Source organism: Spinacia oleracea, chromosome 6 (genome assembly GCF_020520425.1).
Source record: "Spinacia oleracea cultivar Varoflay chromosome 6, BTI_SOV_V1, whole genome shotgun sequence".
In the NCBI taxonomy this organism is placed as follows: Eukaryota; Viridiplantae; Streptophyta; class Magnoliopsida; order Caryophyllales; family Amaranthaceae; genus Spinacia; species Spinacia oleracea.
Window position 1 is genome coordinate 140,596,514 of NC_079492.1, and position 14,683 is coordinate 140,611,196.

The following is a 14,683-nucleotide window of genomic DNA, read 5'->3' on the forward strand; positions in this document are numbered from 1 at the left end:
TAGGCATGTTTGGCAATGCATGATTTCTAACATTTAGTAAATCTTCTATTACCAATAAGAATAAGTTCTAAAAAAGTTTATATTTGAAAATTAAAATTGAAACCCATCTAACAAGACCTTATCATAAAATGTGTTTTCTTTTAAGTATATACTTCGTATATACTACGTAAATCATGAAGTGAAGTCAAATAACTTACGTGAATAGTGCTTAAAATCTCGAGGTATGCCAACTAAAAGAATCAAGTATGAGATTCATTGTCTCATTTCATTACCATTTGCAAACAAAATAAGCAAAAAAGAATTCCGAAAGCTGTTTGCCCAATTGAAATTTGAGTGTACGTGGTTATACATTGATGCACCCCGAATGAAATTTGAGTGTACGTAACTATCAAAATTAACATTTAACAATAGAGGGAATAGATGACCAATTGTATGCAAATATCTTTCATTTAATGTGTGTGTAGTGTGTAGAGCTGCCAAAACATGTCATTGGGTCCGGGTCGGGTTATTTCAGGTCTCGAGTCATGATCAGGTCGGGTTATGTCGGGTCACTTTATCACTCGGGTGCAGGTCGGGTTGGGTTCGGGTGGTTTTCGGTCGGGTCATGTCGGATTTTTTCCCATTTCGGTTACAAGTCGGGTTCGGGTCGAGCCATGTTTGAGTCGAGTTCAATTTTGAGTTTGGGTCTTATATAATCGGGTTTGTAGTAGTTAATCTCGGGTTTGGGGTCAAGTTCGGATTGGATAATTTTCGTGTCGGTTAAAAGTTAGATCAGGTTCACTCTCAGATGGGTTATGATCTAGTCAATAAAGAATTTGGTCATCTCAAAATATTCAAGCGTAAAATATTTACTACACGGGTCGAGTCACCAACAGGTTAATTATGTGGTGAAAATCTGGTTAAGGGCATTGTCGGGTTGGGTATCGAATCGGGTTCGGATCATTGTTCGGTCAGGTGAAGTCGGTTATCGGTAATCTTTCGGTCGGGTGTCGGGTTCGGATTCGGGTCATACAAAATCGGAGTTAAATCGGTTATCAGTTTTTTCGGGTCGGTACAGGTCGGGTTTCGGGTTACCTGTTTTACAAAACTTTCGGGTCACATCAGTTACGGGATCGATCAGTTCAAGTCGGGTTTTCTGGTCTTGTCAGTTTTTCTAGTTGTGTGACACTTGTGTCTCATCCATTGTTTCTCCTAGATTACTATTGTTTCATCATCTTACACCACCAAAAAAAACCAATTTCATAAAACCAGTTTTTACGAGTTTAAACAATAACTTACTAGTAGATATCAAGATTTAGGAGCTTGGTCAAGCGCTGCCAAGTATACTAATACTAACTTGGAAAAACCCCTAAAGTATATAAAGGGGGAGGAAAAAGTATAGGGACTGATGAAGTCAAAACACAATAAAAGAATGTTACGATTTTAAGATTAACATACCTGAAAACTCTTGATGGCTGGCTTATTTATTAGCTCGAGTCGCCTTCTTGCCATAATTTTTTCATCTTGAAATGGTTCTTCTTCTAATCCTTGTATCAAATTCATACCTAGTTGTAGCAAAACTAACATAATCAACAAAGTTTTCTCCATATTTGTCAAATTGTATTTAACCAATATTATATTAAATTAAATTATTGGCCATACCAACAACGTCGATGACATACAACAAATTATATATTGGTCCGGCTCGAAAAACGGCTAGTAATCTTTTTTGATATGTTACTAATTGTATTTTCCTTTATTAGGAATAAAGAGTCATTAAATGAATATACAGACCCAACACCAAAATCATTTACTTCTTTTTTGGATTTTTATATTTGTTCCCTTGATTCCATGAACTTAAGTAGAGCCTGTAACAGGTTGGGTAGTTGGGTCGGAATTAGGTTGACGCACTAATAAATGGGTTGAGATTTTTCAACTCGACCTGTTTATTTAAATGGATTGAAATTCTCAACTCAACCCAATCTGCTTATTATTTATTTTTTCTCGTCTTCATTCATTGTTACTCCGTGTTTAGAAAATGACCATAACTCGGTTGCTTTATTTGTTGATGTAGATAATACGTACATAGAGAATAAATCTAAGTTAAGAATATATATTTGAAATGAGGTAGGGAAGATAAATATGGAGAGAGAAAAGTAGGTAGATGAGTGATGACGGCTACGTCTTAGTTTATACGTAGTTCATATTTATAATTTTTTAAATCTAAAAATACCCAAAACTAAATTTTTATACGGATTCATCTTATTCAATTAGTTAAATGGGTTATGGGGTTTTTTTGGGGTTAAAAATCTCAATCTAATCCAATCCAATCCATTTAATTAAACGGGTTGGGTTGATCCATTTAATTAAACAGGTAGAAAATTTTAACTCAACCCTTTATTATTGGGTTGAGTTCGAATTGGGTTGGCGAGTTGGATTAGGTGTTGCCAACTCTAAACTTAAATGTATGTTTGGTACTCCCTCCATATTTTTTTTAGGAATCACAGTTACTACTTTTGACCTTATTTTTTTAGATGTCACAATTTTATTTTTGATAATTTTACACCCACTCCTCAATTGTTTATTATTTTTGACTTTCTTATGAGACAACTTAAATCATAAATAATTTCATTTTCCGTAACTTTTACATCATACTTGGTTTTTTTTTTTTCATTATTTATTATCAACTACTCAACTTGCATCATTATTCTATCAAATTCAACTATGCTTCCTTAATACTTGTGCCGGTCAACATGTAACTCCTAAAAAATAGTGAGGGATCGAGTATCATTTTTTTTGTTTTCAGTTTTTAGTTTTTAGAAGGAAAAAAAATGTAATTTTCAGTTTTCTGTTGCAATTTTAATTTCAACGGGAGTATTATAGGGACAACAAATTTTGAATTCATAATTCAACCTAAATTATAAGGTTTTGAAAATCATAAAACTAAAAAGGTTTTGAAAATCATAAAACTAAAAACTGACAGTGAATTTTCTTTTACGTTTTTTTTTTAATAATATTAGTAGTCATAATTGTTCATTGCATGCCTATAGCCTATAAGCAAACTTATAGGCATGTTGTTAAATTGTGACTCGATATTTGAATCTTATTCTACTTGTGATCATAAAATACGTGATTAATTCAAATCTTGAGTAGAATTTTAATTATAAAATCTTACGATATGATTCTATTAAGATAAAAACTTAAAGTACTAGAATCATAATACAATTTTACGATCTTTTAATGCAACGATCTAATCCAACAATGAAAAGTTGATACGCCATAAATGTTGCTTACTTATAAAAGTATATTAAAAAGGTTAGTATACATGATGAGTATATAATGATTCCCCGCCTATTAGATGAGTAATTACCTAAATACTTTAGGCCCTGTTCTGTTCACCTTATTTCCACTTATTTCAGGAAAAATAAGTTCAGATAAGTTCAGTTAAGTTCAGATAAGTTCAGTTCAGGAAAAATAAGGGTTGACCAAGTACAATTTATAACTAAAATAAGTTTTGATAAGTTCTAATAAGTTCAGATAAGTTCAGTTAAGTTCAGATAAGTTCAGATAAGATAAGTTCAGGAAAAGTAAGTGGAAATCAGGTGAATAGAACGGACCCTTAATCTTAAGTTTGGAGTCTATTTGAAAATGGGTAAAAAAAAAAAAAAAAAAAAATTGAAGGTGAAAATGGGTAAATTAAGAGTTTATAAATTTATAATATAATCTCACTTCCACAAAATACGTAAAACCTTACGTCTCGATGTTACAATCCTATTCAGACAAACCTTTCTAATTTAAAGTAAAATCGCAAATTGGATAAGCTTGTTTATGGAGTACCAAGAGCACATGGACTAGACACATAATTCTCTTATATCATAACTATTTTAATTTTTAAAATTATTGCTAATAAACGAGCAAGGAAAAAAAAACAAAAAAAAGCTGTGTGCGAATTTAAGTGAATAGAAGCTAGACACATAATTCTCTTATATCATAACTACTAGATTAGATCCCGTGCACGCACGGATTTTGATAATTTTTTTCACAAAATATTTAACTGTTTATCTCCCAAACTATTGGATAGTTATAACATTTTTAACATACTCGTTTAAATTTATTCATCTAATGTGCATATTTATAATGCTAATATGGTAATTTTACCAAAATATTGAGTGATATATTTTTCATTATTAATATAGCGATTTGACTAAAATATTACCCATTTAAAATAATTATTATTACGTCGTATCTATTATTGCCATAATTTATAAACTAAATTTTGTTTCCATACATAAATAGTTTATAAAAAAAAGGTAGAGAATAAAATAAAATAAAACAGATACACTTTTTTTGGGAAAGTGGTTTCTGACGGAGAAAAATCGCACCAGGAATTGACACGTGTCATTCCTGGTGTCTCTTTTAGTATATAGTAAAATATATTTTAATTTTCAAAATTATTGTGTTATAAGTTTGACACTATATTGACCATGTCCAATGACAGTCTTATCCCAGAGTGTACATATAACATCGGTGTAATATTTTCCTGATAAAGTAATTGTAAGATTGAAACTAATCAAGTATATATGAGTAGCTTGATACAAGTATTAAGTTAAAGATGTACAATCTGGAGGTCCACCAAAGTACATATAACGACCAAATTCACCAGCAGCAATACCAGCATAAATAGCCCTGTAACAATTAGGCTTGCTTAATGTCGTAGTAAATTCATTTTCTTTAGGTATCACACTACCATACAATGTTAGCCCATATATCACACAAGCTTTTTTAGGTCCTTCTTCTGGGAAATGACCACTTCCCATTCCCGGTGCAGGCGCCGTTGCTAGGTTTGATATTTCTCCTCCCCAACCTGCTCTTGCTGCACCGTTCGCTAGGGTTCCGAACAACTCCTTTGGCCAATATCCAACACCTTCGTCCCCGTAAAATAGCCACCAGTTTTTCGTATTTACTTCCTGTGCCAATAATAATAATAATAATACACGACGTTACTAATTAGGTCACATGTTAGATCACATGTTAGATCTAAAAAAATGGTCACATGTTACAAATCTAATAATCCTACAATGATTACATATTTTTATACATATATATTTCAAAAGAGAGTCCCATGTGAATAGGAGATGAAGGACATGTCATGTGGTATGACAGTTAGTTATTTTTCGGAGAGTAATTTAGAAGAATTTGTGTATTTATAAAGAAGAAATTGGATTACCTGTTTAATGGAAATTTTCATAAAATATTGATCACCGTTATAGGTAGATACAGGTTGTACAAGAACGCCAAGGGTAACCTTTTGACTAATTTGTACAAATCCTGGACACAATCCATTGAAACAACCTGTGCTCTTCCCACCGTCTTTCTGCAATATTTGAATATGGTGAAGTAATTTCGGATTTATCAAGAAAATTAACATATTATTAGTGCTTTCTAGATCGAGATAGAAAGTTGGAAATACTTACTGTCCAGTATCCAACTAACCGAGAAGAGTTCTGGCCGAACATAGAGGGACTTACCTGAAATGTATTAGTTGAGAGTATTAGACACAAACAATTATTAGGATACAGAAATTAAAGAAAAACAACAACAATATATGATGAGATGGAATTACAATAACTTATCACGAGGTACCATCCAAAAAAATACACGGCCAACTGTATAAGATTTTGCACATTATGAGTGATCGAGCACTTGATCAAGCAATTTCAGTTGTAATTCTTGAACGATGACATTGTTCAGGAACTAAAATTATTTTATGGTATATTGGTATGTGACTAGACCTTTTAAACGAGTCAGTCGGATCGGGTTATAAAAAAATACCTTCGGGTTATTTCGTCGGCCACTTTCGGGTTCGGGTTATAAAAAAAGTTACTTTTGGGTTTACAAATGTTTGTTCAAGATCTAGAACTTTCGGGTTCGGGTCGAAACAACGGGTTGAGAGAATTAAAAACACATATTATGTTTTCATTAATTTGGGTAATAATACCTATACAAACTATATGCATAAATTAACAAATTTTCATACACATCAAATTTATATTTAGTCAAATTCAACCACTGTATAATTCAAATTAAAATCATATTACACCCAACAATAGTAAGTAGTAACAACAACATGTTTAATGTGCTTAAAATTCTTCGTAATCTCATTTATTACTATAAATATAAAGAATTCTTCGGTCGGCTTTTGACCCATTACTTTTGGGAGTTTTCAGGTTCGGATAAAATCGGGTTATGGGTCACAAAATCTTGTTCAAGATCCAGTGTTTTCGGGTCGGTTTTTGACAGGTGATCTATACGTGTATGAAGTAGTATATATATGTAAGAAATTAAGAAAGTAAGAGTGAATTACCGCCCAGCCGGCAGCAACACCATTAACACCGGAAGCATCATCACTGGAAACAAAAACAGCAGCGTTTGATAATTGACCCTGTATTACATCAGGACTCCACACGTTAATTACGCCGGATGCTCCCATGTTCGGCGTAGGTGATATAACTGCTGCAGTCTGCCAACATAAATTAATTCATGGATTAGAGATGATAAATAAGCTTAATTGTATGAACTTAATTGGTATTCGATCATTTCCACGTACTTGGTATCCAGGAGGAGCGTCGTAATTGCTAGCGGCGGTAACAGAATTTGTAGTCGAAAATTTCATCCCTGAAAATGAAGAGTATTTCTGTAGTGCAAGATCTTCGTCTTGGATCCTTTTGATAAGAACACTTCCTCTTGGACATCTCATATGTTTTGGTACAAGGTGTGAAGGCGTTAATATTTTTGAAGACTGACCAGTTGATGTTGTTTGCTTAGAGACCTTGAAATTAGGTTTCATCTGTATGTAAATTGGGGTATAATTACCAAAACTTTTGTCATGTTCTAGATCTCTTCAACTCGGTCATAAACTTAGATTCAATTAAAACGAGTTCATAATTCGATTAAAAAAAATTCAATTTTAATGGACTAGAAATATTATTGTAATTTGCATACAAAAATCAGGTGAAAATAACAACACGTGTTTTAATGTTACCATGAAAAAGTCAGAGTGAGTCAAGAAATGAACAAACCTGTATTGAGTGATTCTTAAGTAACGGATGGTCGAATGCAAATTGTTTATTAATCTCCACACAATCCAAAATGTCACCATTCTTCGTCTGGTCAACAACAAAAAGGGCAAAAAAATAAAAATTAAAGTGATTAATTAAGCATACAATTCAAAGTCATGCTAATTATTCCTCCCAATAATCGTAATTATATGTTTTCATAATTCGAAACATATATCTTTACTCATTAATTATTTAACAATATCACGTACTATTAGTAAGACCCACAATATATTAAGAGGTGGGTACCCGTTTCAACTCCAGAATCATAACATATATTAAGAGGTGGGTATCCGTTTCAACTCCAGAATCATAATATGTACGTTAATAAGGGACGATGGGTACCAATTGAGGTTGGCATGAGTGGTTAAGGGTATCTTGCTCCTTAACCAAGGTTTCGGGTTCGAGTCTTGGAAATAGAAAAAATCTTAATTGGGAGGGATGCTGCCCATCGAGGTACCCATGCAAACTCCCGCGGGAGATTAGTCCACTCGCCGAAGGCGGTGGGAACTCCTCGTAGTAGAACCCAATAAAAAAAATTTAAAAAAAAAAAAAAAAAAAAAAAAAAAAAAAAAGGGACGATGGGAGTATAAATAGGAGGAGCGTACAATACTAGCTAGAGGCCTTACGTACCATGAAACTTTTGATTGATGGCTTGTTGATGACCTGAAGATAATTATTAACCCTTGATTTCTCATCTTGTGATGATGTTGCTTCTAATCCATTTACCAAATTGGTCGCTAACAATAACAAAGCTAAGAAGATCATTAATCTTCCTTCCATGACAACGTGGATCCTCATCATGGTAACAAATATAAGAAAAATTATCAATCTATGAGTATAGTAGTATATATTTGTGTAGAAAGATAAATAAATAGTTATTAACAATTTATTTTTGGAATATTTTTTCTATATTTTAAGATAAAGTTTAGGAAACAAATCAAATAGTCAAATACAGAATACTACCTAATTGGAAAGCTAACCAGTATTGAGGCAAACAATGTGAACAATAACAAGAAATGTGAGTACTAATAAATAATGAGGTTGATAAACTTGGTAGTTTTATAGATTTGTTAAAATTAATTTCCAAATTTCGTTTTTTAATCGTAATAATTCTTTGATTTGTCACCAAATGCGTCCGACTTTATTAGGACATATCTTTAAATTTTGATATGGTCCAACACTAAAGTGATTTCCTTCCTCTTCAGATTTTTGTTCATAACTTAGGTATCTCTTGAGATTTTAATGTTTTCCCAAAAAATTAATATGACATTTATGATGAGGAATAGGGGAATCACAACTCTCAAAGACAAAACTTATATACTACTACTACGTACATAGTAATAGTCATCACAACTCTCAAAGACAAAACTTATATACTACTACTACGTACATAGTAATAGTCATATATTGTGATTAAATGGTTATGTTCAATAATTATACTTTGTTAAATTACAAATAGCGAATGAGCCGAAACTCTCAATAAAATAATCGGGTTCGGCCTCAGTTAAAACTCATTTATTTAATAAAATGAGTCGAGCTTGAACAACTTTTGAAGCTCGTTTAATAAACGAGTTTGAACATGAACATATGCATGCTCGGTCATTTAGGTTCATGAACAAGCTCGTCTATTTGTGTTCATAATCAAATTTGCCATACATAAATTTTTTTATTATTATTATAGATAAAAAAAAGTATTTTGACTTTTAACATTCAAACAAAAATATCATAGAATAAAAATATTTTGAATTTAAAATTAAGGCAAAATTAGTGCACATTCAAAATTATATTTTCAAATGGTTAAATTCTAAAGCGCAAAGCTCGTTTATAAATTCGGCCCGAATAATAAACGAGGTGTTCATGAGACGTTCACGAACGCAAAATCTCGTAAACGAACTGAACTTGAACAGATTTTTGAGCTCGATTGAAAACTCGAGATTGGGCTCCAGTTCGTCTAAATTAAATGAATATGAACAAAAACAGGGTAGTACTCGATAATTAGACTCGACTCGGCTCAGCTCGTTTTTGCAGGATAAAATCTATGAGATAATGTTAGTTGTTTTTTGTGTTCTTATATACAAAACTACGTACTCCATATCAAGTCGGTCAATATTTATTTATTTATTTTTAAACTTTAAAATGGTTGTCGATCATGTGTTTTTTAAAATTGAAACACCAATCAATCACGTGCATATAATTCCAGTTTTGCAGAATGGGAGAACCGGAGAAGTAGTACCAGTCTTTTGTCAATGGTTTTGATTACGTGAGATTGATGCAAAGTATTCCTAGTTGCCCATTTTAATTTTGCATTCTCCAACATTATATTAGGATTAAATCAGGAATAATACTAATACTCCGTACTAATTAAAGAAGAAAACATATATTCTAATTTAATAATTAATCATACATTTATTTTTATACTCCATATTTACAACCAAGGGGTCCACCAAAGTAGATAAAATTCCCCCAATCAGCAGTTTCTTCATCAACGATACGAGTAGATTTCCCATACCAAATGTCGTAACATTTAGGCCTTGTCATAAGATATTTCAAATCTTTCGTATCAGGAAAACCTTGTGGACAACTTAACTTTAGCCACTTCATAAGACAAGCTCTCGCATAATTTTCCGCTGAGAAATGACCACTTCCCATTGCAGGAAGTGGCTCCGTCATCGGGCTTTGAATTTCACCACCCCAACCCGCTTTCGTCGCCCCGTTCGCTAACGTCGTAAACAGCTCCTTCGGCCAATATCCGACGGTGTCGTTTCCGAATAAAAGAAACCAATTCTTCGTCTTTACATCCTACACGTACGACGATCGAGCATATAGGTAAGTACGTGATAAGGTTAATTTCGAGTACGTTAATTGAAAGTTGGGATTAATTTGGATAACCTGTTGTATGGTAAGGTCTACGAAGTATTGGTGACTAGATCTGCGTGATATAGGACTTAAAACTTGGCCTAGGGTGACTTGTTGACTAGTTTGTACGAAACCTGGACATAGTGCATTGTTACAACCTGTGCTCTTCCCGCTATCTCTCTGCAATTTTATTTTCAAGTCACGTCAAATGTATAAACAACATACTATGTATACATGTAGTACGTACGGAGTACTACCTCCGTCCCGGAATAGTCAAAACGGTTTAATTTTTTGCACTATTCACATAATTCACTTTGTCCCTATTTTATTTCAAGTATATGAAAACAAATGTTAGTATATATTATATTGTTGGCTTCACTTTAATATATATTTTCAAAATATTAATATTTTATAAGTTTTTATATAATGTGTAGATAAAGATATTGGTGGTCAAAATTGTACATTGACAAGCGTGTCCAGTCAAATCGTTGGGAGTATTTCGGGACAGAGGGAGTATTATATTACTACATCCGTCACATTTATTTTATTTGCTTTATTTGACCAACAAGCAAAAAATGTGAAGTAAAAGATTTGGTCATATGAGGTAATAAGTAAAGTGAGACGGAGAAAAAGCTCAGTGTGATATAAAAGTGTAAAAGATAATACTTCGATATAAAATTGATATAGGCATATAACACTTTACCGTCCAATATGTATACAGTCTAGTACTGGAGTCGGAGTATAATGATGGATTCACCTGTAAAATTTCAATCATTTGAGATACATACATATATACGTAATTAAAAGGGGTATATGGAACAACAAATTGTGAAAGGGACTAGAGTTAATTATTGGTTGTGAAATACTAGTCAAATTATTAAGTACGTACATTATTAAACATAATACTTCGTAATTAATTAGTACGTAGTAGCACTTACCGCCCAACCTGTAACTATACCGTTACCAACTGAACCATCCTCACTTATAACGAAGAAAGAAGCATCACTATATTGGCCTGGTTTCACCCCTGGGTTCCATAGGTTTATTATGCCTGCTGCTCCTGTGTTTTGGGTCGATGTTACAAGAGCCGCAATCTGCACATTATATTAAAAATTTCCCAACTTTTAGCTTTAGGCATGATAATGGTGCCATGGTGGTTCATACGTGTTGGTATAGACAGACCACCACAACAAAATATGACATTGGGCCGGACCCAGACCGTTCAGCCCAATATGAAAAGGCACGGTCCGACCAGGCATGAGCACGAAGTCGTGGGCCGTTGGCTGTCACTGTCAGGCAATTTTTTTTAAAAAAAAAAAGCACGACACAACAAAATCACGTTAAATTGAGTGAAAAAACACGTTAAAAAGAATGAAATTGTGTCGTGGTCTTGGGTCGTGTCTGGGCCACATTTTTTAAAATTCTGGCCCATCTCAGTCTAGTATGTAACATGTAGGCTCGATGAGGACCAGGCCCGTTTAGGGTCAAAGCATTTTGCCTAGTTCCGATCCCACCCACAACATCTTTAACCACAAGGTCGGGGTACAATAGTGTAGCCCTAACAACTAACAAGGGCTTATCAAACAACAATGTTCAAAATCAAAATTGATCATTAAAAAAGAAAAAGAAAAAAAATTTACTTCATGGACCATTTGTGGATCATCATTAGGGTAAACAAAGTTAGAAGAATTATTAGAAGTTGGAAATGTGATCCGCATCCGGCCTAACGAATTTGAGAATTTCTCCATGATAAGATCTTCCTCTTGGATTCTTTTGACGAGGACTGTTCCTTTCGGACATCTCATGTTCTTTGGTAAAAGTTGTGAAAGCGTCAACACTGATGAAGATTTGTCATTCATTTTTCGTCGTTCCAAAGTATCGAAATTAGGTTTCATCTGCACTTACATCATAGGTTAAGCAATTACGGAGTAGATCAATTGTAAATCATGCTATATATCAAATGACAAAAATTGGGAACTGATGATATATAAAACCTGTATTGAGTGATTCTTTAGCAAAGGATGATCAAATGCAAGTTGCTTTCGAATCTCCACACAATCCAAAATATCACCGTACTGACTCTAATCAAACATGAAAATGAAGGGAAATTGGAGTTATTCAATGACACGAATCAAACAAAACATCACATGAATATGTTTTTTCTTATATATTGGAATCAATTTAGAAAAATCTCCTCCATTTTAAATAGTGTCAAAATTATAAACTGGAACATTGTTATTATATGTACTTACCACAAAACTCTTAATTGCTGGTTTGTTGATAAGCTCAAGTCGCATTTTCGTGGACAAATTTTGATCTAGTGACAATGCAGCTTCAGATCCTTGTACCAACTTATAAGGTACTACTAGTAAAACCAATACCATTAACAGAAGTATCGCCATTTGATCCATTGTATCTTACCAAAGATCAGAAATTATGTGTTGAGTTACTTGAGGAGTGAAGATGTTTTGAAAGCAAAATATAACGCATACATTTATATATAAATAAATATTACCAATTGCCTGTTGGTTCAATGGTGATTGGGGTTGAACTTGGTAGGGAGAACTCGTGTTCGATCCCCCGCAACAACAATTGGGAGGGGACTGGAACCTATCCACCTAGAACTAGCCCCGAATCCGAATTAGCCCTAAGGGTGAACCGGGTGCTAACACCAAAAAAAATATATAAATAAATATTAGCAAAAGCTTTTATTTACAAGGCCACTTGGACAATAAGCATTACTACCTCCGTTTCAGAATGTTCTTTACAGTTACTATTTGCACGGACTCCAATGCAATATTTAAATACTAATATATCCAATTTCGTATGTGGAAAAATTATAAAAAGTTGATATTCTGAAAATACATATCGAGACCAATCTAACAAGATCTTACATGTAACGTTTTGATGTATATAATAGTGAGAATTTACGGTCAAAGTTTTCATATTTTGGACACATATTCCTAAGCGTAAAGAACTTTCAGAAACGGAGGAAGTAATTTGAAATGGTTCTATCCTTATTTTGGAATTTTTCATTTATTATAGTGTAATCCAATAGATATTCTCGATAATAATTATGAGTACAATACAGTTACTTTTATTTGTATTCTTTACATATATTGTGCTACGTACTTGAACTTTGTTCAAGTGAATAAAAGCATATGTAAAACAACGGCTGGATTGATCGGAGCTACGGAGGTAACGATAATAGTCAATGAAAATATGAATGAGGTTGAGAAAGACGATAAATTGAATAGGGTAATCTATACGGAGTATTGAAATTTGAATATGAGTTTCAAATTTCGAATAGAGACAGAGAAGGTCGATCTTACACAATACAAATGAGTATTTGAGTTAGAAGAAGTTCAATTGACTTTACGTAGTTAAGTATTTAATTTGTGTTCAACATCTTGGATAAGCCTTCTTGTATGCTTCTTTTTTTTTTATAGAAATGATTTACATATGTTAAAATTTTAAACAAATAAATGATTAGTTAAAAACTTATTTTTCCTAACACCGTACATATAAATTAGGCATGCCTAATATTTAGTTAGGGAGCACTAAAAAACATCAATGGGCTTGATATATAATTTGGTATACTTGATATAAACATAAGCATAATTCATAAACGTTCAATTGATTCTATGTTGGGTATGTAATTTTCATGAATCATCTTAAATAACTCATCTTGGCATATAATTTCATAGTTGAAAAATTAAATAGGGAAAAGTTTTAGAGAGGATGAACATTACGAGGGTAAAATCGTAATTTTTCTTCTTTAAATGCGGGCGTTTTTAGAAAATGTGGGTGTCAAATAACGATACACAAGTTTTATGGATGGCCAAATACATGTGAAGTACGTATTTACCAAAGCAATGGGAAAGATTCTAGTAGGGAAGTTTAGAGGCAATTTACCAATTCGTAGACTATGGACAATGGTGCAAAGTGAGCATGGTGCACCAAAAGAACATATGTGCATAAACAAAAGAACATGACACTACGACAAAAGAACATGCGATATAATATTTTACTTTTTTGTTATAAAAAATAATATATTGTTTCTCTATTTGTTAAAAATATAAATATAAATATATTCATGTTCTTTTCACGTAACTAGATGTTCTTTTAATTATATATTAGTGTTCTAAAGGTGCACCATGCTCATTGTGCACCATAGTCCACCTTCTAAATTGCGGCAATTTACCTGTGCTTATTAATTATCAGCCTATCATAGTGTGCAGTAAATTGAAAGAACCCTTCCCTGACTGGGTTGAAGGTTGCAAGTACATTATCAACTTTCTAATTTGTAGTTCCTCCATTCCGATTAACATATCCATTTCAATTTATATACGGAGTAGTTTGTTAATTATTCGCAATTAAAGAGTTGACATTATTAATTGGAGAATCGTTAAAGATTTGATTTCAAAATAACACAAACTAGGGATGAATGTCTGTCATAAAAAATCATGAATTTTTTTTAGGTCATTTACAACTCTATTTATACTTTCAATCTTTGTGTTAATTTTTCTATTTTTTCCCTGTTAGTATTATTATTTACTCCGTTTTTTTTAATCTTTGCACCTTAGTACAATAATTCTCTTAATTAGTATGAGGGAGGGTATTTTTATCACCTCAATTTTTGTACTAGTTTACTACGGTGTAAACTTTTACTAAATTAGATCATTAAATAAAAAACTAATTACTTTATTGTAAGACGTTTTAATCAACAA

General features: G+C 32.7%; 1 protein-coding gene across 1 annotated transcript; it reads right to left on the reverse strand.

The window, feature by feature from the left end:
• Window positions 1-4,446: 4,446 nt before the first annotated feature.
• Window positions 4,447-12,394, reverse strand: LOC110788304 (uncharacterized). Its single transcript, XM_056832862.1, has 14 exons — window positions 12,206-12,394; window positions 11,948-12,034; window positions 11,524-11,848; window positions 11,136-11,242; window positions 10,892-11,047; window positions 9,987-10,133; window positions 9,527-9,896; window positions 7,728-7,834; window positions 7,059-7,145; window positions 6,587-6,826; window positions 6,344-6,499; window positions 5,454-5,507; window positions 5,207-5,353; window positions 4,447-4,946 (listed from the first exon to the last, which is right to left on the reverse strand). Exons 1-14 carry the CDS (start codon window positions 12,362-12,364, stop codon window positions 4,581-4,583), a joined length of 2,508 nt encoding a protein of 835 aa, XP_056688840.1. The 5' UTR covers window positions 12,365-12,394; the 3' UTR covers window positions 4,447-4,580.
• Between the last annotated feature and the right edge of the window lie 2,289 nt (window positions 12,395-14,683).

Coding starts and splice junctions, on each gene's coding strand:
- LOC110788304 (XM_056832862.1), bottom strand. CDS start 12,364: ATGGATCAAATGGCGATACTTCTGTTAATGGTATTGGTTTTACTAGTA. Junction 10,134..10,891: donor GTATAGTTACAGGTTGGGCG/GTAAGTGCTACT, acceptor ATAAAATTGCAG/AGAGATAGCGGGAAGAGCAC. Junction 7,835..9,526: donor CTTTGGTGGACCCCTTGGTT/GTAAATATGGAG, acceptor TGTTATTGTTAG/CGACCAATTTGGTAAATGGA.